The sequence below is a fragment of the Rhinoraja longicauda genome, chromosome 24 (assembly GCF_053455715.1).
Source record: "Rhinoraja longicauda isolate Sanriku21f chromosome 24, sRhiLon1.1, whole genome shotgun sequence".
Taxonomy (NCBI): domain Eukaryota; kingdom Metazoa; phylum Chordata; class Chondrichthyes; order Rajiformes; family Arhynchobatidae; genus Rhinoraja; species Rhinoraja longicauda.
Genome location: NC_135976.1, coordinates 1,661,042 through 1,687,812, shown reverse-complemented (window position 1 = coordinate 1,687,812; position 26,771 = coordinate 1,661,042). Strand labels below are relative to the sequence as shown.

General features: G+C 45.4%; 1 protein-coding gene across 1 annotated transcript in view; it reads right to left on the bottom strand.

Annotated features, from left to right (window-relative positions):
- foxp4 (forkhead box P4) overlaps nucleotides 1-26,771 on the bottom strand; it is a 319,253-nt gene that overhangs the window by 221,154 nt on the left and 71,328 nt on the right. Inside the window, 1 exon segment of the mRNA XM_078420290.1 lies at nucleotides 11,833-12,016. Within this exon segment, the coding sequence (XP_078276416.1) occupies nucleotides 11,833-12,006 (174 nt within the window). The 5' untranslated portion in view covers nucleotides 12,007-12,016.

Below are 26,771 nucleotides of genomic sequence, written 5' to 3'. Positions count from 1 at the left end.
TCCATGCTGCGTTGAAAGCATCTTGCACTGTTGTAAATGGCACAGGGGGTGGCATGTGGGACTGCTGGAGCCGCTGCCTCACAGCACCAGTGACCCGGCTTCCATCCTGACCTCGGCAGCTGTCTGTGTGGAGTTTGCACACTCTCCCTGTGACCACATGAGTTTCCTTCATGTGATGTTTCCTCCCACAGCCCAAGGACACGTTGGTTTGTAGGTGAATCGGCCTCTGTAATTTGCCCCTAGTGTGTAGGGACTGATGTGAAAGTGGAATAACTTAGAACTAATGTGAGGGGGCGGGCGATCGATGGCTAGCATGGGGTGAAGGGTCAGTTTCCATGTTCTATCTTTCAATCAATCAATCAATCAATGCACTAACAATACACTGCCATTGGGCCCAACATTAGTTTGGAGTTTTAGAGACACAGAGAGGAAACAGGTCCTTCGGCCCACCGAGTCCATGCCGACCAGTACACTAACACTATCCTACACACTAGGGACAATTTATCATTGTACCAAAGCCAATTAACCTACAAACCTGTACGTCCTTGGAGTGTGGGAGGAAATCAGAACACCCACATGGTCACAGGGAGAACACACAAACTCCGTAGCGGCAGCACCCGTAGTCAGGATCAAACCCGGATGTCCGGCGCTGTAAGGCAACACCTTTACCTCTGCGTCACTGTGCTGCCCTCATCACTCCAACTCATGGCCCTCATCACTCCAACTCATGGCCCTCATCACTCCAACTCATGGCCCTCATCACTCCAACTCATGGCCCTCATCACTCCAACTCATGGCCCTCATCACTCCAACTCATGGCCCTCATCACTCCAACTCATGGCCCTCATCACTCCAACTCATGGCCCTCATCACTCCAACTCATGGCCCTCATCACTCCAACTCATGGCCCTGGCATATCCTTCTCCTTCACTTCCCTTTCAACATTCCTCATGGCCACATCTGGCTGCAGCCATCTGCACAACTAGTGGGACTAGTGTAGCTGAGACACGTTGGCCGGTGTGGGCAAGTTGGACCGAAGGGCCTGTTTCCACATTATATCAATCTATGACTCCAGCACTCTAACGGAACCATCCTACCGCACTAAACATTATTTCCTTATCATGTATCTGTACACTGTGAACGACTCAATTGTAATCATGTACTGTCTTTCCGCTGACTGGTTAGCACGCAACAAAAGCTTTTCACTGTACCTCGGTACACCTGACAATAAACCAAATGAAACTAATCTGTGGAGAAAGTGAGGAGACCAGGAAAGCAGAGCAGAAAGAGAAGGAAAAGGCTCGGAGAAGCTCGTAATATTTACAAAAATACAAATCAATAAACAGGCCACTTCAGCACAAGTAGGCACTTGAGTTAAGTGGAAGGTCCCTGGAGTTTAAAGAGTTGGAACCAGTCTGAGCCCTATTACAGGCAGGGAATCCCTGTGTCTAATCTGAGTGATCCATTACCTGCACACAGCTGTTCCCAGCTGCTCAACACTGTCTCCTGATCAGAAACATAATCAGCCATGAAAAGCCTGTAAGTGTCTCCCTGCAGAAGGCGTTGTATATTGCTGCACCTTCATGGTGCACTGTATCACTGTATGACACATTGCATTGCCTCAAGGGATAAAATAGCATAACATTCAGTTAGCAATTTATGTATTACAAATTCCAGGGTAAATAGTGGGCACTTATTGATGGGCAGTGAACCCAAGGCGTATGAAGCCTGGTCTGGAAATATAAATCCCTGCATCTTCTGCCAACTCCTTCACATTCATTCAGACTTTGCACCATTTTATAAAACAGTGTGTTCCCCGTCTCAATAAACATGGTGCTATTACAACCTTGTCTGTAATGAATGTGCCTTTAACATTGCAGAAGTTGCCAAGGGCTTGTACAGACAGAGTGTGGCACTGGCCCAAAAGGCTTGTGAAAGAGTAGACACAAGGAACTGCAGATTCTGGTTTACAAAAGATAACAAAAGTGCTGGAGTAATTCAACGGGTCAGGCGGCATCTCAGGAGAACATGGAGAGGTAGAGTTTCGGGTTGGGACCCTTCTTCAGACTGATTGTGGTGAGGGGGTGGGGGTGGGGGATGGACCTGGAAGAGAGGAGGGCAGGACAAAGGCTGTGTGCGATAGGTGGATATCTCGAAGTAATATGTTGTGAAGCCAGAGGAAGGAATATTCCACCTATATTCCTTCCTCCGGCTTCACAATTCACATTTCTTCTATCTTTATCTCATACCTTTTGTCTTTTCAACTCTGGCCTTTTTCCAGCCATTTGCCAATCGAAAAACCCACACCTGTATCCACCTATCACTAGCCAGGTTTTGTCCTGCCCCCTACGGTCTCAACCCAAAACGCCACCCATTCCTTCTCTCCTGAGATGCTGCCTGACCCATTGAGTTACTCCAGCATTGTGTGTCTACCTTCGATTTTAACCAGCATCTGGAGTTTTTTCCTCCATCAATGGTTCTGTTGTGCTTCTCCGCATCTCTGCTGTTCCGTCTAGTTCAAGGTTAGTTGTGATGTGTTGGAATCAGTCCCTCTGCTGGACATGATACAACTTCCAGGGCACTGCTAATTCAGGTACGAATGTTCTACAGAGTAAACACAGTCTGATGAAGGGTCTCGACCTGAAACGTCACATGTTCCTTCTCTCCAGAGATGCTGATGGACCCGCTGAGTTACTCCAGCATTTTATGTCTATCTGCGATGATTCACTGACATGATGCCATGGACCCGGGATAAAGAGGGAAGGTTGGGTGACTTGCAAAGCAATATTTTCCTGGGAAAGGAATGAAACGTTTTGATGTTATTCTGGGATTATGTCTTTTGTGTGATGGGAGAGGATGGGAAATGATGTGGCAGATTGGAATTTAATGCTTTCATCGATCACTTTCTGGGTCATGTTTATTCTCTGAGTTAGGCGTGTTATAGACAATAGACAATAGACAATAGGTGCAGGAGTAGGCCATTCAGCCCTTCGAGCCAGCACCGCCATTCAATGCGATCATGGCTGATCACTCTCAATCAGTACCCCGTTCCTGCCTTCTCCCCATACCCCCTCACTCCGCTATCCTTAAGAGCTCTATCCAGCTCTCTCTTGAAAGCATCCAACGAACTGGCCTCCACAGCCTTCTGAGGCAGAGAATTCCACACCTTCACCACTATCTGACTGAAAAAGTTCTTCCTCATCTCCGTTCTAAATGGCCTACCCCTTATTCTTAAACTGTGGCCCCTTGTTCTGGACTCCCCCAACATTGGGAACATGTTTCCTGCCTCTAATGTGTCCAATCCCCTAATTATCTTATATGTTTCAATAAGATCCCCCCTCATCCTTCTAAATTCCAGTGTATACAAGCCCAATCACTCCAGCCTTTCAACATACGACAGCCCCGCCATTCCGGGAATTAACCTAGTGAACCTACGCTGCACGCCCTCCATAGCAAGAATATCCTTCCTCAAATTTGGAGACCAAAACTGCACACAGTACTCCAGGTGCGGTCTCACCAGGGCCCGGTACAACTGTAGAAGGACCTCTTTGCTCCTATACTCAACTCCTCTTGTTACGAAGGCCAACATTCCATTGGCTTTCTTCACTGCCTGCTGTACCTGCATGCTTCCTTTCATTGACTGATGCACTAGGACACCCAGATCTCGTTGAACTCCCCCTCCTCCTAACTTGACACCATTCAGATAATAATCTGCCTTTCTATTCTTACTTCCAAAGTGAATAACCTCACACTTATCTACATTAAACTGCATCTGCCATGTATCCGCCCACTCACACAACCTGTCCAAGTCACCCTGCAACCTTATTGCATCTTCCTCACAATTCACACTACCCCCAGCTTAGTATCATCTGCAAATTTGCTAATGCTACTTTTAATCCCTTCGTCTAAGTCATTAATGTATATCGTAAATAGCTGGGGTCCCAGCACCGAACCTTGCGATACCCCACTGGTCACTGCCTGCCATTCCGAAAGGGACCCATTTATCCCCACTCTTTGCTTTCTGTCTGTCAACCAATTTTCTATCCATGTGTTGTAGAATAAATAGCCTGTTTGTGTTATCCCATTTTCTCATCCACTCCCTACAAACCAGTATCAACTTACAGAGGGACAATTAAGCTACAAACCCGCACATCATGGGGTGTGAGAGGAAACCAGAGCACCCGGAGGAAACCCATGCGGTTGCAGGGAGAACGTGCAAACTCCACTCATTCAGCACCCCAGGTCAGGATTGTACCTGGGTCTCTACCAACTACACCACTGTGCTGCCCAAGAGGAATGCGAGAACAGTGAAAGTTATTACTGAGGATATTATTCTGATGAACGCAAGTGCTTACTTTCATTTCTAATACTTGGTTAATGCATACACAACATAAAATCGCGCAGTGGGAGTTTCGTAGCCCCTTTAAGAAAGCCTCAGTAACATGGTGACTGTAAAGTGAGGTCACATACTACGGATTCCAACTGGGACTGTGGATTTCTGCAACTCCTGCTCCTGTGAATTACCTACAAACAAAGGCACATTCACAGAATTATTTTTTCCCTGAAAGATGTGAGTGGGGCTGTTTATTTGAAATACAGTCAGGGTCAGTAGTTCTGCTTTGAGCAAGCATGCCAGCAGATTTTAGTCTCCAATCAGCCTCGTCCCTTTGCCCTGTTGTTTGAGAACTATCAGGGGGACTGAGAAACCTGTCAGACTGTCTGCCGGCAGAGGTGGAGAGGAAATCTCCCTCCACAGACGGTGGCCCAGGGATAATCGCCCAGAGATTCTTTGGCAACTCTCTGTACTTGTGTTGGGAAGGACGGAGACAGAGAAACACACAGCACTGCGCTGGATAATGATCCGTCTTTTTAAAGGAAAACCTTCCTTTGATTAACTAAGAGGTTGATAGTGGGTGCCGAATCAAAGATGGCAGTACTAATGCTCTATGACTTTCCTGCCTACACTCGCTTGAAGTGACTAAGGAGAAATACACTCTGCCATCAATACTGTGCAACAGTGCGGCAGAGGAAATGATCAAAAGCCCTTCTGAGAAGCGGGGACAGCATTAATCCAACAAACGACTTCATGGGTGGCACCAACATTTGATTAGTGCAAGTGGCATGAATAGGACACTCATCAAATAGTCAGTCGCATTGTCCCCCGCCAGTTCCCAGCCTCTGCCTTACCACTAACTCCAGGGAGAAATCTGGTCTTTGGCAGACTGCAGAGGACAGATGGAGTAGCTGGACCCTCGTCCACTGAGTTTGTGTATAGGACAGCGTTTGTCGAGATGGTGCAGCGTTCCTGCCCTGGGCCATATAGTCCTGTGTCATTTGGACGAGGGTAAGCGTGGCTGAACCAAGTTGACCAGATAAAGAGAGCACCCCCCAACTAACGCATGCACTCTACGTGATGAAGGCAGCTCTCAACTTACGCAAGCCCAAAGGGCAAAGGAGAGATTGAGAAGTCATGGTTTAACAGCCATTAAGAGTATTAGGGTTTCTGAATTTACAGCCAAACTATAGCATGCTGGTTTGCAGGATTAGAATACACTGAAGACTGCTTGCTATTGCTTGGTCACCTTGACCAAGGATGCTCACATCAACAGCCTATGTTTCTAGTCAGGGCCCATGTAGATTTTACACATCATTTCTGTAATGAATGCAATGTCTCTGCTACCTCAGAAGATTGAGGTGATTTGAAACATCACTGAATACTCTATTGAACCTCTACAAGTGCCTGGTGGAGAGCATACTGACTGGTTATATCACGGCCTGGTTCAGTAACTCAAACACCCAGGAACAAAGGAGACAGCAGAGGATCGTAGACACTGCCCAGTCTACCACTAGTACTGACCTCCCCACTGGGGAGGGATCTACTGTCGGAAGGGTCTGAAGAAGGGTCTCGACCCAAAACATCACCCATTCCTTCTCTCCAGAGATGCTATCTGTCCCGCTGAGTTACTCCAGCTTTTGGTGTCTATCTACTGTAGGATGCTGCTTCTTGATTAGTACGGGTGCCAAGGGTTATGGGGAGAAGGATTAGGAGGAAGAGATAGATCAGCCACGAATGAATGGTGGAGTAGATTTGATGGGCCGAATGGCCTAATCCTACTCCTATCACATGACCATAAAGGGCTGCCTGCAACATCAAATATCTACACCACACTGGCCACGCTCTCATCTCACTGCTACAGCATTTTTGCCTCACAATAAGATGTTTTGGAAGCAACAGGAGCCTGAAAACCATGGCCACCAGACTCAAGAACAGCTTCTTCCCCAGCAACCTTCAGCTCATTGAACAGTGAACAACACTAACCATAGTCCCAACCCAAAACGTCGCCTATCCATGCCCTCCAGAGATGCTGCCTGACCTGCTGAGTTACTCAAGCACTTTGTGTTTTACTAACCGTAACCCTACCTCACCAACTATAATCTACTCTGGTCTTTGGTTACATTACAGGCTTGGTTTTGCACTATTATGCTCTGGTTACCTAGTATTACTGATCATTAATTTATTGTATTACTGATTATTGTATATTTATCTGTGTGTTATTGCATTAATGTGCAAGTAAGCCTGTCATTGCTCCGTTGTCAGTACAAATGATAATTTAACACTTTTGACCCTTGACCTCACTCCTGACTCTTGGCACACCCAATCTCCCAAGCTAATAATCAGAGAGAATATTCATCCATCTTCACTGCAGGTGAATAGATTCCATGAGAGAAGACACAAAGTGCTGGAGTAACTAAACAGGTCAGGCAGAATCTCTGGAGAACATGGACCTACCTTCCATGTGTCTTATTTTTGTAACTGCATGTGCAGCTCCTTGTTTCTATGTTGTGCTTGGTTCCACAGCTGGCTTGTGTTCCCCGGGGCACAGGAGATTTAATTCTGTGGCCCAGCAACACAGCAGCTGCCCTGTGTGTGCCAGGACAGCACAAAGGGTCCTAACAGTGTCAGACCCATTCAGTGTCCAGAATGCAGGTCAGTCATTGCAGTATATCCCGGTCTGTGTCTGACTTGGCAGTGTTTGATGGGACAAGATGGGAGCCGAGGGTTGACATAGAAACATAGAAAATAGGTGCAGGAGGAGGCCATTTGGCCCTTCGAGCCAGCACCACCATTCATTGTGATCATGGCTGATCATCCACAATCAGTAACCTGTGCCTGCCTTCTCCCCATATCCATTGATTCCACCAGCCCCTTAGAGCTCTATCTAAATTCATCCAGTGAATTGACCTCCACTGCCTTTGTGGCAGAGAATTCCACAAATTCACAACTCTCTCGGTGAAAAAGTTTTTTCTCGTCTCAGTTTTAAATGGCCTCCCCCTTTATTCGTAGACTGTGGCCCCTGGTTCTGGACTCCCCCAACATTGGGAACATTTTTCATGCATCTAGCTTGTCCAGTCCTTTTATAATTTTATACGTCTCTATAAGATCCCCTCTCATCCTTCTAAATTCCAGTGAATACAACCTCAATCATTCCAATCTTTCCTCATATGACAATCCCGCCATCCCTGGGATTAACGTTGTGGACCTACACTGCACTGCCTGGGCAGTGACCTGGGCAATCTCCGTGTCCTCTGCCCATAGTCCTCGCCAGGCTGACTGTTCACAGGTCAGGGCATCAGGCAGTCTGTACTTTCCTCCTCCCAGGCCCCCCCTCATCCACGGCCACACTGATGCCCAAGTGTCCCTGGAGAAGAGGCAACACCATGAACACTGGACCATCAGAGGGCCACTGGGACGGGGTGCATCGCAAGGCAGGAGTGCATACTGGACTGCAAGTATGACTTTTCAATTTAAAAAGATAAACAAAATAAAGAACACTATTTTGGTTAAAAAGAAGCATTGCGATGTGTGTGTGCATTTGTACCACCACTGTCCTGGAAGAGTTTGATGTGGGGAGCGAGCTTTATTTTACTGCTGCTCAAACCAGGAGAGGGGGAAGATTTAATAGGAACCTGAGGGGCAAAGGTTTCACACAGAGGGTGGTGGGTATATGGAACGAGCTGCCAGTGGCGGTAGTTAAGGCAGATACAGTAACAGCATTTAAAAGACATTTGGGCAAGTACATGGATAGGAAAAGTTTGGAGGGGTATGGGGCAAACGCAGGCAGGTGGGACAAGCTCAGATGGGGAATGTTGGTCGACATGGGCAAGGGTCTGTTTCCGTGCTGTGTGTCCCTCTGATCCATAAGGAAAAGAATGGGAGAGAGTTCCATTTTGAAAAGTTAATTTATAAATCTTAATGAAAAAAAAAATCACCAAAATGATTTTACAAGCAGCAGGCACATGAAGTGACGTCTCATTTAGCGCTTTAGGTTAGAACAGAGGAAGTGCCTGCAAAGTACCTTTAAATCTGCATCAGCCATGACCCGAGTCTAACTGTGGCTAGGGAGATCACATCATAAGATGTGTAGGAAGGAACTGCAGATGCTGGTTTAAAACAAAGTTAGACACAAAATGCTGGAGTAACTCAGCGGGACAGGCGGCATCTCTGGAGAAAAGGAATGGGTGACGTTTCGGGACGAGATTATGAAGAAGGGTCTGGACCCGAAACGTCTCCCATTCCTTCTCTCCAGAGATGCTGTCTGTCCCGCTGAGTTACTCCAGATTTTTGTGTCTATCTTCACATCATGAGATGGTCATTTGACTATGATGAAGCAATGCAAGAAACTATTGTTGCTGTCCACAATTACACTGTCACATTCAGGCAGGATAAAGGGGGAGAAATGCAAAATTGTCACCAGTTTTCACAGTAATGAAACCGCCAGCTGTTTAAATAATAGCCATGGATCCTCCATGTCACGATTTGCTCGCTGATCCATTTAGGTTTCAATTTCCCCAGACTGGGGGAATAAAAGAACCAAACAAAAGTAAAATATCCAGTAAATACTTGGCCAACATGTCGGCCTTCAGTCAAGGTGACTTTTCAATGTGTTAGACTCAACTCTCAGAGATCCTGGGGGTTAAATGGAAAATGATAATAGGCTTTTCAGTTCTGTTACACAAATAGTTCTTCAGGTAATCATTTGCTAACCTTCATCCCCACTGTGTTTCCCAATGGGTGATGGCACAGGATTTAATGCTACTCTGACAACAAGAACTACAAAGCAACTTCCTCATTGAATAATCTCTCAAGGACCATCGCCTGTCACAATCACTCGCTCCGAGGAACAAGGAATAGAGAGAAAAGTATGAGAATCAGTTCTTTAAATTTAGCGTCAAAGTTCAACATAAAATGGAAAATTATACAGGAAATCTGTGCTTCAATTTCCCACCTGCACTTGGGGAAAAATAATAATAATAATATAATATAATAAATATATTCCTTTATTCGTCCCACACCGGGGAAACTTACAGTGTTACAGCAGCAAAGTGGATAGCAAGAGATCAAGAGACCATTCATTATAAATAAATAAATAAAAAATCACTATGTAAAGAAAATGATGCATTTATAGATGTGCTCCTGTAAAGAAACTTAAACTGCTGCCCCTTCTACTCTCCCAGGGAGTGAAATATTACCTGCCACTGGTTTGGGTAACGGCACAGCAGTTGTTCCCTGTGTCCCACCTGATCCTTGCCCATTGACCAACATTAACACTCAGATAGTCTGGTCATTATGTTCAGTTTACGTTAGTTTAAAGATGCAGCATGGAAACAGGTCCATCACCCCACAGATTTCAAGCCGACCATCAATCACCCGTACACACTATGCTATCCCACGTTCTCACCCACTCCCTACACACTCGGGGCAATTGGCAGTGGGTCAATTAACCTAGAAACACGCATGTCTTTAGGATGTAGGGGGAAACCAGGAGGAAACCCATGTGGTCACGGCGAGAACGTGCAAACTTCACAGTCAGCACCTGAGGTCAGGATCAAACCCAGGTCTCTGGTGCTGTGAGACAACACTGTGCCACTGTGCTGCCGATTATCTTATTGCACCTGTGGGATCTTGCTTTGTGCAATACTTCCCACAAGACACTGATCACACTTCAGAAAGTATTTCAGAGGAGACGGTTAAGTCAGATATTGGATTTGGAATATTCAATTCAATTTAGACGACATTTAGAATGGTACATGGATAGGAAAGTTTTAGGGGGATTTGGGCCAAACATGGGTGACAAGCTTAGATGGGGCATATTGGTTGGCATGGACAAGTTTAGCATAAGGGCTTGTTTCTGACTCTATGACTAATTAGTGAGAAAATACTGTAGACCATTCTGGGGTCCCACACTCTTGCTGCTTCCCAGGGCCAAACTTGTCAACTCAATGAACCAAATGCATCATCCTAATGAAATAACCGATCAAGTGTGTTGGTTTGCAAATTGGTCTTCTTCTGCAGAGACAATGTGATGGACCTCAGTGTTGAGGAAGAGTCCTCATGTTCAGACAATGAGATGGGGTAGCTGCTATCACTGGCTCTGGGATAGTGTCTTCAGCGACAGTTTACACAGATGCCTCTATCTGTCTATCAGAGAGTATAACAAGGTCTGCTCTAATACATATCTGCTGGTTCAGGCACGTTGGAACAGATCGGAACATTCATCTGAACATCACAAGATTTGATGCTGGCTTCAGTTCAAGATAAATAGGAGGAAATGTAGGAGTCCAGAGTTTGTGTTTGAGTGAAATATAAATGTTAACAAATTTCACTGATCTTAATCTTGGGTATTAACCAATCACACCTACAGGAAGGAAGATTCTGCGAGCTGGAAAGGCAAAATGAGGGATGACTAAACATTTTCAAAGTTAAATTAGGCAGAATAAAAAGAAATGTCAGCATCCATCACGCACAAGATTATTTACGTCCCCATTGAAATACAACGTCAGCTCTGTTTGTGCTCTTTCCAATCCTAAATAGTAAGAGAGAGGAGCAGGAGTTGGCCACATGGACTATCAGACTTAGGCCAACATTCAATACCATCAATGAATCTTTACAACCACCGCTCTTCCCGACTTCTGATCAACTACCTTGACTGTATTAATGCCCAATGATATGTTGATATCAGCATTCCCAACAGCTCAGCATCCATGGCCCTCTCAGGCTGAGATTTTCAAACATATCCAGGCCATCTAACGAAAGTATTTTTCCTCATTCCTGCCCAAAATATCTTGTACCAAGACCAAGATTCCCTGGCGTTCCTCCTCCAGCCAGGGAGCATCATCTGCCCTGCCACGCCTCATCATTCCACACACGTCATCAACAAAAGCTCGCATACTCCAACCTCCTTTCAGGACAGGTCTCCTCCACACTGACGGCAAAATAGCTCTGGTCTTCAGGGATCTAAATAACGAAGCACTCATTCCTTCCAAACTTCTCCATGAGGCTTTGTCTGAACTTTCTCCCGCTTCTTGGCAACTTGAGTGTTTGGCAAATCTTGTCCCTGTGGCCCTATGCTTGTGGGACCAAGCCGAGAGGTCAGGCTAGACAGACAAAGTGCAAGTCTTCACCCCTGTCCACCGACTGCATTCCTGACAGGTTTAGAGACTAAACCCCAGTGAACTAAACACCATGAATTCCTCCTTCCTTTCATCCTTGGCAAGAGGAAGGAAAGCAGGAGGAGGGATAAACGTTGCAAAGGGGTTTGGATTTCAGTTTCATTATCTTTAATCCCATTCCCATCAATCCTGCCAAGCGGTCACTCCCAGTGTGAGCTCCCAGCGAAGGGCCATGACCACGGACTTGCAGCCCCTTCACCCAGCGTGAGATCCAATCTGTCACCGTGCACATTCCCAGGTGTCAGGAGAGCACGTCTCTTCAGACTGGGCTCATCAGTGTTTCTATCACATGCGGATGAATGTAGGAACAACGTGACCTACCTGAACTTGCTGCTGCTGCAGATGTAGTAGATCCATGGGACTCACTTCACCATTTGCTTCACCGTTCGAGCTGCCCTCTCGCCCCACACCATCAGGCTGGCTGCTTAAACTACTGACTCCATTCTGGTTGGCAGAAGTGCTGCGTATTGCCTCTGATGCAGACTCCACCATCATGGCTCAACACCTAGAGAGGAATAACATTGCAAAGTGATTGATCCACGATCCCCGCTCTTTCTTTTAAAACCAAAAATAGATTTATTCAAGTATTTACAATACTTATTTACAATACTCAATAATTCAAAACAAAACCCACCAGCATGGTACAAGTAAATAAAAAATTCTTAAATCACTATTTCCCCATCCTTATTAAGGAAATATTCCACCCCCCGCGGTGCCCAGCGGTCCCGGAAATCCCCCAGGGTGCCCGTGGACAGCGCGTGGTGCCTCTCCAACACTATCTGGGCACGGATATAACCCCGGAAAAGGGGTAGGCAGCTGGCTCGGGCAGAGCCCACTTCCGCCTGGCGCCGTGACTCACGGATGGCCAGCTTTGCCAGGCCCAGGAACAACCCAACCAGGACATCTTCGGCCCCCCACCCTCTCCCCTACGCACAGGGTGTCCAAAGATGAGGGTGGTGGGTGTGAAGTGCAGCCAAAAGGCAAGGAGCAGCCCCTTTAGATATTGGACCAGGGGCTGCAACCTCACACATTCCATGTACACATGGTACACAGACTCACACACTCCATGTACACGTGGTACACAGACTCACACACTCCATGTACACGTGGTACACAGACTCACACACTCCATGTACATGTTGTACACAGACTCACACACTCCATGTACACGTGGTACACAGACTCACACACTCCATGTACACATAGTACACAGACTCACACACTCCATGTACACGTGGTACACAGACTCACACACTCCATGTACACGTGGTACACACACTCTTCCAGCCCGCAGAAGTGGCAGGCGGCTGGCGAGTCTGTGAACCGCACGAGGAACAGGTTGTAGGGGACTCCTCGGTGCAGTGCCCTCCACCCCAACGATCCCCTCTCTTGGGGCACAGTATACTCAGCATGCATGCACGTGGAAAGCTTCCAGACTCTCACGTTTCAGAATCAACAGCAAAATATCTCAGCACGTTGGTAACGTCTTTAATAAAGCTGCCCATTTGATATCAAGCCTCTGCTCGGTCCCCATTATCGATGAGTCCAGCTGTCTTTTGAAAGTTAACACCAGTTGTGTCGGTGTGATAAGACATTGCTGTGTATTGGTCAAGTGCCAAGTGAAGAAGGGTCCTGACTTAAAAAAACATCACCGATCTATTCCTCCCACAGATGCAGCCTCCCCGCTGAGTTACTCCAGCACTCAAGTGCCAAATTAGGTTACTGGAATAAGTCATGATATTTATTGATCACGATCCGGTGTGAAACAGGATTGGGCCAATTTCCAACCAGAGGTGAGGAGTACAGTTGTGCATCTGCCCATGTAACCTGGGTACTCTCAACGCCTCCGACTCTGCAGAGCAGTCAGAGAGGGTCAGTCCTTGAGGCATGTGGCAACGAAACAGCTTAATACACATCGGCCGGCTGTGGAGGAGAGAGGGTGCAGGGGGGATGTGCGCCAGTGGCAGGTCCCCTGTGCCAGGGCCACTGGGAGATGGTGGCATGTGGCAGATGCCAACTGCAGCTCTGCAGTAGGTCCCTGTCCTTGCACTGAGCCCAGAGCTGCTGCCCAGTGTTGGTTCAATGAGAATAACCTGCAGACACAGGGAACTGCAGAATGTGGAATCTTGTGGAAAACACAAAGTGCTGGAGGAACTCAGTATGTGTGAAAGGAATAAAGAAAGGTCCCAACCTCAAACATCACCTATTTATTCCTTCCACAGATGCTGCCTTACATGCTGAGTTACTCCAGCACTTTGTTTCCTTAATGAGAATAACTTATTGGTTTTCCTTTCGGCTTGGTGCAAAGACTTTTATTCTGTTTTCAATCTATATTTTATAGTTCAATCAGTGGAAGAAAGCTGGAGTAACTCAACGGGTCAGAAATGGAGTAGGCGATGTTTCGGGTCAAGACCCTTCTTTAGACAGAGAGTCAGGGATGTGTTACATTATTGATTAAATGTATGACAGAGGGAATTCCCATTTCTAAGATGGTATTAGGGAGTTAAGTCCAGCACAATCAAACACAAAGCCCATTCACACTCCATCCAGGCTCAGAGGACTGCAGGGAACACAGCCAAAAGGAGTCAAAAGGAGGAACAGATTCTCTTGCCCACTGAGCTCCCCATTTCTTGCTGCCCTGCGGTTTGTAGCTTAGACTTGTTATCAAGCTGTGATCTGGTGATTTATGGCTCTGTGATGCAGCTCTGTGGCACGCTAGCAATGTTCACCCCCATCAGTTTCAACGTGTTGCCAGTCATAAATCCAAGGGACTTCTCAACTTTTGAACTCTTCAGCATGGACGGTTGACAGGCTAATTACAGATGTAGATGTCCCTGGAAGCCTGGAATGGTTTGTGGGAAGTTCAAACACTTCAATAACTTTACATTAGTCCAGTTGCTTCATCACATCCTCACTTCATTAAACACACTAATTTCTCATTAGAAAAAACAAAATCCATCTGTCTTTCCTGGCTGTTTAAAAGCATGTGCAGTTGTTGTACAACACCTCATGCTGATGTACACTTGATGTTACATTGGGATGATTGGCCTGTTTCCATCATAGAACTCTGATGCTCAAAACCTGTAAATCCTTCAAAGAACTCTTATAATCTTATCCTTCTAAACCGAGCACGATATCAACAAACAATCCTGCCATGACTCTCTGTTTCTCATTTGGATAAGTTACTGGCTGTATATTGACTGCTTAACCATCAAATTGTCTGGTCATTTATCTCACTGTTTATGGAAACTTAATATGCATTAATTCCCTGACATACTTGTTACATTATGACTGTAGTGACTACATTTGAAAAGCAATCATTGGCTTCAAAGCGATTTGGAGTGTCCTCAGGATTGCGAATCATTATATAAATGTGAGTTATATATACATGTGTATATTACACATGAACTGGAAATTGGATCCCTTAAACCTAAAGTATATTGGAGCACTAATTATTGTCTATTGACTTTGAATGATACAATCCCTGGCATGATATGAAATATTGTCAAAACTGCCAGAGTTTCCGATTGGCACAGCTGAATCCCAGGTTAGTGCTATGGTATTAACCAGCTTCACCGGGGAACTGTGAACGGATGTGGCTGGTTTAGCATGAAGAGTGGCACCTCACTTACATCACGGTCAGTGTCGTAGGGACCTGTGCGAGCGAGCAAGGTTGCTAACTCTGGGCTGGACTCGTTCCTGGAGGTTTCATGACCTGACCTTCTCCCCCAACTGTCCCGACATCACACTCCTTGCCATCAAATCATACATACGGCGACTGGCCAGTTGGCTCACTGTGCCTCTCCTGGCTCACTCCCTGCTCTATTCTCATTGTCCTCTAAACCTTTTGCCTTCCAATGTCTGCCCAATTCCTCTTTAAAAGTCACAATTGAAGATGCCTCCATACCTTCTAAGTGCATTCAGTTAACAAACATTCATCATATATATAAGAAGCACCTCTTGTTCTACCATTGATTGATACTTCTGGAAATATCTTCTTATTTGGAGATACCCTCCTGCACAGAGTTCACAGTTCCCTGTGTAATATATTTATTAAGCATAGCAATGCAGACACCACTACATGTTCAAGGCATTATGTTTGCTGGGCAACACATTAATCAATAGATAAAAACCTGGATAACAAAGCAGGCAGTGAAAAAAGCTAATGGCATGTTGGCCTTCATAACGAGAAGATTTGAGTGTCGGAGTAAAGAGGTCCTTCCCCAGTTGTACAGGGCCCCGGTGAGACCACATCTGGAGTATTGTGTGCAGCATTGGTCTCCTAATTTGAGGAAGGACATCCTTGCTATTGAGGCAGTGCAGCATAGGTTCACCATGTTAATCCCTGGGGTGGTGGGACAGTCATATGAGGAAAGATTAGAAAGACTGGGCTTGTATTCACTGGAATTTAGACGGATGAGAGGGGATCTTACAGAAACGTACAAAAATTATAAAAGGGCTGGACAAGCTAGAATGCAGGTAAAATGTTCCCAATGTTAGGAGAGCCCAGAACCAAGGGCCACAGTCTAAGAATAAAGGGGAGGCCATTTAAAACTGAGATGAGAAAAAACTTTTACACCCAAAGAGTTGTGAATTTGTGGAATTCTCTGCCACAGAAGGCAGTAGAGGCCAATTCACTGGATGAATTTAAGAGAGAGTTAGATAGAGCTCTAAGGGCTAGCAGAATCAAGGGATATGGGGAGAAGGCAGGCACGGGTTACTGATTGTGGATGATCAGCCATGATCACAATGAATGGCAGTGCTGGCTTGATGGGCCGAATGGCCTCCTCCTGCACCTATTTTCTATGTTTCTATGTTTCTAACCTTCCCTTTAAACTGTTCAGTCTGTAAGGTAATACGGTTGTTGTATAAACTTTGTGTAGTCAATAACTTTTCACATTGCTGAGACTAACTTGTTGAGAGAATCAATAACCACCACACCTCACAGACTCCTACACACATCTCTGCAATCTTCCCAACTCCAGTCTTCTTATACAGGTAGTGAAACCAGCATTACGGAATGGGAGTAGTGGACACAGGTTATAAGGCCATTAGTGATAGTAGACGAATTAGGCTATTCGGTCCATCAAGGCTACTCTGCTATTCAATCATGGCTGATCTATCTCTCCCTCTTAACCCCATTCTCCTGCCTTCTCCCCATAACCCCTGACACCTGTATTTATTGTAACATTTTAAAGCATGTTTTGGAATCTCGATGATAGAAAGCATTGGCCTGATGTTGGACTTTTCAGTCTTCACGGTGAACACGTTAATAAAGATATTACAATAGCTGACAGATCAATTTTACATCAACGTTTTAACATTCTCGCTATGAAAATATAAAAGTGGAAACCAGGATACAAGAATAAATTGGTCAGAGAGGCAAGATAACAAGAGTGAAAAAGAATGAAAGGATAAATGTGGCAGAACAAGGGAGATGAACAGAGAGGGAAGGACAGAGATGTCGAGAGAACACAGCAGAAGCAAGAGAGTGGCAGAGGGAAAAGGAGAGAGAGCTGGAAAGCCGAGACCAAGAGGAACCCACTCCCTCACCAGAGATGCTGCCTGATCCCCTGAGTCACTCCAGCATTTTGTGAAACGTCACCCATTCCCTCTCTCCAGAGATGCTGCCTGACCCGCTGAGTTACTCCAGCACTCTGTGAAACGTCACCCATTCCCTCTCTCCAGAGATGCTGCCTGATCCCCTGAGTCACTCCAGCACTCTGTGAAACGTCACCCATTCCCTCTCTCCAGAGATGCTGCCTGATCCCCTGAGTTACTCCAGCATTCAGTGAAACGTCACCCATTCCCTCTCTCCAGAGATGCTGCCTGACCCGCTGAGTTACTCCAGCATTTTTTGTCTATCTTCGATTTAAACCAACATCTGCAGTTCCTTCCTACACAGACCGAGAGGGAAGTTGGGAGCAGAAAGAGAGTTCAATTCAACCGCACTGTTCTGTTTTCAGAGTTAACCAACGAAAATCTAATTTCTTTTCTTGAACAACATACTACAACGAATACTTCTAGGTCCCTTTTCATTGTCCCAGGGCATTGTCAGGGCACTTCAGGCGAGAGTCACTTTGCACCCCTCCTCACTGGTTGATTGGTTCAGCAAAGCAAACACTCAGGAATGAAGCAGGTTACATAAAGTGGTGGACACTGCCCGGTCCATCACGGGTACTGACCTCCCCACCTTCGAAGAGATCTACAGGAGGCAATGTCTCAGAAAGACAGGCAGCATCATCAAGGACCCACAGCACCCTGGCCACGCTCTCATTTCACCCCTGCCATTGGGAAGAAGGTGCAGGAGCCTGAAAACTGTAAGATCCAAGTTCAGGGACAGCTTCTGCCCCACAGCCATCAGGTTAATGAACACTACAACCTCCGGCTGAACTCTGGCATGCCAACTGCCCGGGTTACACAAGGGACTTCAGGCCTTGTTTTGTTGTTTGCTCCATATTGTTTTTAAAAATTTATTGCATTTCTTTTTGAGTAGGGAAAATAACTGCAGATGCTGGTTCAAATTGAAAGTAGACACAAAATGCTGGAGTAACTCAGCGGGTCAGGCAGCATCTCTGGAGAGAAGGAATGGGTGATGTTTCGGGTCGAAACCCTTCTTCAGCCTGATGCCAGGGGAGGGGGTGGGACCGCCCCGAAACGTCACCCATTCCTTCTCCCCTGAGAAGCTGCCTGACCCGCTGCATTTCCTTTTGAGATTTTTGTGCTCATTGCTCGATCTATTGAGTATTCTGTTCACAAATCCGCTGTGCTCTTGAATGTGAGAGAAAGTTCAAAGGACCGCTTGAGCTAACCCTGCTCACAGTCCTTGTATTTTTGGAAAAGGGCATCAAAGACAATAAGTATGAGCGAGCATTGATAGATAAAGGGTATAGACCACCAGCCAGAACAACTGGTAGCTGCACCCTCACCAACCCAGGTGCCGTGAGATGGGGTCGACACAATAGCACCTCTCGGATCACCCTGATCCTGGATCATTGGGGAAAGCACACTCTTGGACACACCTGGGCTGCACTTAAATCACCAATGCAGCCCCTCTGACCACAGCCCTTCCACCTACAATGGGAGGCACGACATCCATTCGCCAGCCTGAGTAAAAGTCAATATGAAATGCAGGAGTGGCAACTTGTTCCCTATCTCCAAGATCTGCCGTGACATCAATAAGATAGAGCAGCCCGAGAGAAGTTAGCTGGCACACAAGGAGAAAAAAGGTTCAACTCTCAGTCTTACATTTAGAAAACACTTCAAAATTCTGAATTAAAAAGAAGAATCTTTAGTATCGAATAATTCATTAATATATTCTGGGACAATTCTTTCAAAGTAGGCTTGGTTCTGTTCCAAATGCACTAAAGGGTTTTCTGCATATTTTCAAATCCATTATCTTCAGCCGATTTCATTATACTATCATGCACACATCACTTTCAGTCTTGAAGTCTGACAGAAAACAAAAGACAGCAATTGTACCCACTGGATCCTCTACATAATGAATGATAATGCCAGTCATTAGGGTATTTCAGTTCCTAATAGTCATTTGATATTTTTCAAGATCTCTCACTGGTAACAAATCTTTCACCATGTGTACTGTGTGTGTGGCTAGCATCAGTTATAAAGACCAAGGTTTTCTTCACGGTTCAATTCTCATCCAGGCCTCTATTTTCTTAAAATAAAACCTAATAGAATAGTAGGAGTGAAATAAAAAAACTGTGGAAATAAATATGTCTTTTAATTGAGTCAATTTATTTCACTGTTCCATGCAGTCAGTTTTAGTAAAACACTGACAAAGTGAGAGATTGAAGGTAAACCGAGTACAAAAGGCAGAAGATTAAGAAAGAATAAAATCGTAATATTTTGTGGCCTGAGCCAAATATTTTTGAAACTGATTAGCTTCAGTTGCAATTCAACGTTTTGTTAAAATTCATTCACAATCTGAATTTCTTCAAAGAATTAATGTTAAAAAAAAAACACATATTGGGCAAAATGGTTTAATTAATTATTTTCATTAAAGATATGCATCTTAGTGTACTTGTGAGATAGCCTGGTGCAATTATATAATAAAACTCAATAAGAATTTCTTTTGCTGACACAATCCATTGCAATACAAGCCTGAAGACAGTCGCTGCAATTCTCAAATGCACATGCACTGTCTGCTGGACACCCATGCACCCATCTCACCCAATTATGAATCCTGACATGCAGGAGAGCAAGGCCCCGGCTTGCTGGCAACTCTCCTGAGGTCCCTGTTGCAGGGCGTCTTTACCTGCCTCCCCTGCGTGTCCCACTAGCCAATGACCAACACCTGCCCCAGTGTGATGCACCAATCCACTGCACAGATGTTACAAACTCTCTGCATCCTGACGCTGACCAGCAACCACTAATTCCAACCTTTCAATATCGTCAAGAATAAAGTAACTCTTGGTCTGGCCTGACTGTCTAACTACAGACGACCTGACTCAAGACCACATGCAGCAATTTTATGGAATTTCAATTCTACCAACTGATATTCAGTATGTCAACAAATACCCTCTTGACCTTCTTTGGGTGTACATATAGCCTGGCTCAGCAACAAACACCCAGGAATGAAGCAGGTTGCAAAAAGTGCTGATCACTGCCCAGTCCATCACAGGTACTGACCTCCCCACCAATAAGGGGATGGATCTACAGGAGTCGCTGCCTCAAAAAGGCAGCCAGCATCATCAGAGACCCACACCACCCTGGCCATGCTCTCACTAACCCACACCACCCTGACCCACACCAACCTGACCACGCTCTCACTGACCACACTCTCACTGACCCACACCACCCTGGCCACACTCTCACTGACCCACACCACCCTGGCCACACTCTCACTGACCCACACCACCCTGACCCACACCACCCTGGCCACACTCTCACTGACCCACACCACCCTGGCCACACTCTCACTGACCCACACCACCCTGGCCACACTCTCACTGACCCACACCACCCTGGCCACACTCTCACTGACCCACACCACCCTGACCACACTCTCACTGACCCACACCACCCTGACCCACACCACCCTGGCCACACTCTCACTGACCCACACCACCCTGGCCACACTCTCACTGACCCACACCATCCTGGCCACACTCTCACTGACCCACACCACCCTGGCAACACTCTCACTGACCCACACCACCCTGGCCACACACTCACTGACCCACACCACCCTGGCCACGTTCTCACTGACCCACACCACCCTGGCCACACACTCACTGACCCACACCACCCTGGCCACGTTCTCACTGACCCACACCACCCTGGCCACACTCTCACTGACCCACACCACCCTGGCCACACTCTCATCTCACTCCTGCCATCGGGAAAAAGATACTGTAAACTGTAACTGTAATGTCCAGATTCAGAAGCAGCTTCAGGTTCACTACAACCTCCAAACAGGCTCAGAGCTATATCATCCTGGGATATTATTTGTGACTAAACACTACTATTGTCCATTGATTTATCTGGGTTTTTTTCATCTATACTGAACTTTTTTGTTGTTGTTTATTATGGGTTTTACAGAGTAATATGTTTATATATCCATTCTCCTGCTGCAAGTAAGAATTTTATCGTTCTGTTTTGTGATATATGACAATAAAATACTTTTGACACTTGACGAACTAAAATCATTGTAAATTATTTTCTAATCATATTGTGTAATTTGGCAATTTCATTGATGTTCCAATGTTTAATTTCCCTTGAAGTGTTCCTGATTTGAAAATAAATATTTTCAATGTCCCAAATGGATCCCGTGCACCAAGATTTCAAACACCATTTGAAGAGGCGTTTGAACCAGGGATAGATTGTCACCATCTCTACCGGTGGAGTTAGCTGCACATTGGACCTGAAGATGGTGCGCCTTCCTTCCACACTCAACTCTGCCATTCATTCGCCATCGTGGAGTTGACTGGTGGGATTGAAGTGAGGTCCGTCTTTTAACAAGGGTCCCGACACCAAACGTCACCCATCCATTCTCTCCAGAGATGCTGCCTGAGCCGCTGAGTTACTCCAGCATTTTGTGTCTCCCTCCGTATTTTAACACCTACGGGGAATCAAAAGCGGCTCCAAGGTGGCAGAGGGAAGTCCTTTTACTTACAGCATGCAGTCAACATAGTGATTCATGCCGCGCCACTTCACAGAAGCGTTATCCAAAATCAGCACTTGTAAAGTGATATCAGAGAAGAGGATCAAAATACTGGCTCAGAGAGCATGGTTATGTCTCCGATGAGGAGAGTGACAGGGAAGTGCCAGCGCTCAGAAGGTGGATTCCGAAGTTTGGAGAGTGGAATGCACAGTATTGATGAAGCGACGGTATTTGGGGTTACCCCACAGACTGGACTTGTCGGAGTGTGGAGATCACAGAGGGAGAGGAAGCTGGAATTTATAAAGAAACGGGGCTGTGGGAAATGTGTACACAGAGCTGAGGAAGCTTAAAGATGGGGCTATTACTGAGCAGAGATAAAGGATGAATGGAACTAAGTGTGCTGGAGGAACTCAGCGGGTCAGGCAGCATCTGTGGAGAACATGGATAGGTGACGTTTCACAGAGTGCTGGAGTAACTCAGCGGGTCAGGCAGCATCTGTGGAGAACATGGATAGGTGAGGTTGAGGTCGGGATCCTTGTTCAAGTCATGAGTGTTATAAGGGGCTGGGGCTGGGGCTGGGTGAGAATGAAGGGGCTTGCACTGAATCAGAGAGCAAGGCAGGTGTTGAAAGGAGGAGGGGACAGAGAAACAGGGGCTTAGAGTTACGGACAATGTGACTGTACGCCAGGGCAAGGAAACAAAGACCGTCAAGAACAGACAGTCCGAGAAACGCACAATTACAGAGCGGGATAAGGGAACCGCAGAGGACCTTCTCAAATAAATAAAAAAGGCACAAAAATCACAAAAGAAACAAGAAATAAATCAGAAGACCGAGTCCAAATACAGATAATCCATTTGCCAAGAAATGTCCCTGTTGGCTCAGGGTTTCTATCAACAGAATATTAAGAGCAGCCAATTTGGGCCCCTCCATCCCACAGCCTGTTTGATCATTCAGTCAGTAACTGGCGGTAAACAAAATGCAATCGGAACTCTGGGCACATTGTGCACAAGTGATCATACTTTGTGGATGATGCTCACACTGATCAAGCTGTGTGTTTTGTGCTACGTTCGGTTTTATTAAAGAGCGCAGATGATGTGGACTGTCTTACACTGTTAATGATAATAATATATTCCTTTATTCGTCCCACACCGGGGAAATTTACTGTTGTTACTATATCTCTCTGTCTTACACTGTTACTGTATCTCTCTGTCTTACACTGTTGTTACTGTATCTCTCTGTCTTACACTGTTACTGTATCTCTCTGTCTTACACTGTTACTGTATCTATGTCTTACATTGTTGTTACTGTATCTCTCTCTGTCTTACACTGTTACTGTATCTCTCTGTCTTACACTGTTACTGTATCTCTCTGTCTTACACTGTTGTTACTGTATCTCTCTGTCTTACACTGTTACTGTATCTCTCTGTCTTACACTGTTACTGTATCTATGTCTTACACTGTTGTCACTGTATCTCTCTGTCTTACACTGTTACTGTATCTCTCTGTCTTACACTTTTACTGTATCTCTCTGTCTTACACTGTTACTGTATCTCTCTGTCTTACACTGTTGTCACTGTATCTCTCTGTCTTACACTGTTACTGTATCTCTGTCTTACACTGTTACTGTATCTCTCTGTCTTACACTGTTGTTACTGTATCTCTCTGTCTTACACTGTTACTGTATCTCTCTGTCTTACACTGTTGTTACTGTATCTCTCTCTGTCTTACACTGTTACTGTATCTCTCTGTCTTATACTGTTGTTACTGTATCTCTCTCTGTCTTACACTGTTACTGTATCTCTCTGTCTTACACTGTTACTGTATCTATGTCTTACACTGTTGTCACTGTATCTCTCTGTCTTACACTGTTACTGTATCTCTCTGTCTTACACTGTTGTCACTGTATCTCTCTGTCTTACACTGTTACTGTATCTCTCTGTCTTACACTTTTACTGTATCTCTCTGTCTTACACTGTTACTGTATCTCTCTGTCTTACACTGTTGTCACTGTATCTCTCTGTCTTACACTGTTACTGTATCTCTGTCTTACACTGTTACTGTATCTCTCTGTCTTACACTGTTACTGTATCTCTGTCTTACACTGTTACTGTATCTCTGTCTTACACTGTTACTGTATCTCTCTGTCTTACACTGTTACTGTATCTCTCTGTCTTACACTGTTACTGTATCTCTCTGTCTTACACTGTTACTGTATCTCTCTGTCTTACACTGTTACTGTATCTCTCTGTCTTACACTGTTACTGTATCTCTGTCTTACACTGTTGTTACTGTATCTCTCTGTCTTACACTGTTACTGTATCTCTCTGTCTTACACTGTTACTGTATCTCTCTGTCTTACACTGTTGTTACTGTATCTCTCTGTCTTACACTGTTACTGTATCTCTCTGTCTTACTCTGTTACTGTATCTTTCTGTCTTACACTGTTACTGTATCTCTCTGTCTTACACTGTTGTTGGGATTCCCGGACAACGAGGCTGAAAACCTAAAGGCTTAGATCCAGTGGGACTCTGTGAACGGTACAAACTATTTCCCCCGCCAAACCAAGGCACCAAGCAAAACGTCTTTATTATCAAATATGTTTTTTATTTTCACTCTGCGATGTTTACTTTTCAGGTAAGCTTCGACAAACAGTGCAGACCACCGTCATGTTTCAGTACACAGAGCAAAACAATCGCAGAGTTGGTTGGGAGGAGATGCATTTGTAACTGTTTTGTGTGTTGGAGTATCACAGGGGATGGTCGGGGCCGGGGGTTCCGAGTGTTTAGGGGTTCGGCAGTGGGAAGAAACTCATTCTTCTGCCCGTGAACCTGACCAGTATTTCTGCCGCCCTCAGAAGGCAGGAGATGCGTTAAAGTGCGAGGCGAGGCATACAGTTCCCGAACAAACCGCAAGATTAAATGGGTCATCTCTAACACTGGGAGTTCCAGTGTACTGGGCACTCCGGCTGAAAAGGGAAAAATAATTAAAAATAATTCTCTACCTCCCTACGTTATATTAAAATTTCCCTCTCCCAACGCAAAAGAGCCTATTTTTATATCTAAAAACCCACCACAAAAGGGTGATGGAATTGCTGCCTGTAATGACAGAGGGAAAAGATGATAATTTGTATTAACTAGGGAGCAGCGAGTCAAACTCATTTGCATCTTTTAGATTATATGCATTTCAGAAGTAATTTCTGGAGAGGCAATGAATGAGTAGTAATTCCCGCGTGAATTCACAATGTAGAAAAAACCCATCAAACAGCACACAGGGAAGGGGAGAGAGAGAGAGAGAATCGCAGCATAATAACGCAGCCAGGGTGGTGAGAACTAATTCACCAAGAGCATATTTCACCCGTGCATTTAGGATCGAGCATGAAGGCTAAAGAAAAGACTTCCTTCAGTACTTTAACATTCTCCCAGATAATTATCATATCATATTTCATTTCTCTGCTTACAATGCTAGTCAATCACCCTGCTCTCTTTGCAATTACTAAAGTAGAGAGCGAAAAGGTAAGTAAATCCCAGTGCATTCGGTCTCTTCTTGATACCAGCCACGTTTGGAGTTACTGAACACTCAGACTGAAATTTGACAAACAAAATTTGTCTTCAACCCTAATTATGACATATTTATTTGCCCTTTCCTGCAGATAATATTGGGCCTCATCTTTCAATTAGTAATTATGAAAATTAATAGCAAACAAAAGCAATAATGAATACAGCTTCAGTAATGGTGACAGGCCCGCTGCAAATATGACAAGATCAAATTATATTTCTGTGGGTAATTCAATGAATGTCATTAAGATACAGCCGGCATAATCTGTATCCTTTGTTCACAATGAAACATATTTCTTTACTTTGCAGATGCATCTTATACATTTCTTGCCGGTCGCTAATTTTCTCCTGATGCCCTGACTCGGAGGGAATGCCTTTGTGCCCTATCAGCCTCCTCTACCAAATGGCCATTTAATGACTGAGTGTCGACCTGGACAGCCAGCTCTGCAACTCAGGAAGGAAGCAGGTGTGTCTGTGGCCCATTCCTCACCCTCTCAGTACAATGACCAGCTATTGTATACAATCTATAAAACCATGAGAGGAATAAATCGGATAGATAGATAGATGCACAGAGTCTCTTGCCCAGAGTGGGGGATTCGAGGACCAGAGGCAGTGGCAGTGCCACGTAATCGAGGCAGTGCAGCGTCGGTTCAGGAGATTGATCCCTGGGATGGCGGAACTGTCATATGAGGAAAGATTGAAAAGACTAGGCTTGTATTCACTGGAGTTTAGAAGGATGAGAGGGGATCTTATAGAAATATATAAAATTATAAAAGGACTGGACATGCCAGATGCAGGAAAAATGTTCCCAATGTTGAGGTAGTCCAGAACCAGGGGCCACAGTCTTAGAATAAAGGGGAGGCCATTTAAAACTGAGGTGAGAAAAAAACTTTTTCACCCAGAGAGTTGTGAATTTGTGGAATTCTCTGCCACAGAGGGCAGTGGAAGCCAAATCACTGGATGGATTTAAGAGAGAGTTAGATAGAGCTCTAGGGGCTAGTGGAACCAAGGGATATGGGGAGAAGGCAGGCACGGGGTATTGATTGGGAAGGATCAGCCATGATCACAATGAATGGCGGTGCTGGCTCGAAGAGCTGAATGGCCTCCTCCTGCAACTATTTTCTATGTTTCTATGACATAGGTTCAAGGTGAAGGGAAAAGATTTAATAGGAATCTGAGAGGTAATTTTTTCCACACAAAGGGTGGTGGATGTATGGAACATGCTGCCAGAGGAGGTAGTTGAGGCATGGACTATCCCAACATTTAAGAAACAGTTAGACAGGCATATGGATAGGACAGGTTTGGAGGGATATGGACCAGACGCAGGCAGGTGGGACTAGCTGGGATATGTTGGTCGTCGGGGTGGGCAAGTTGGCCCAAAGGGCCTGTTTCTACACTGTATCACTCTGTGACTCTATTTGCCGAAGGGCCAACAAGCCAACATTGCTGAACAAGGATGTGGGGCAAGACAGGACGTTTTGATCATTGGACAACAGGCAGCTGGTGGAGGCAGATCTTCCACGAGTGTCACGTCTGAAGGTCAGGGGTGAACACATTGGTCTCAGGGGCAATCAGGGTAGAG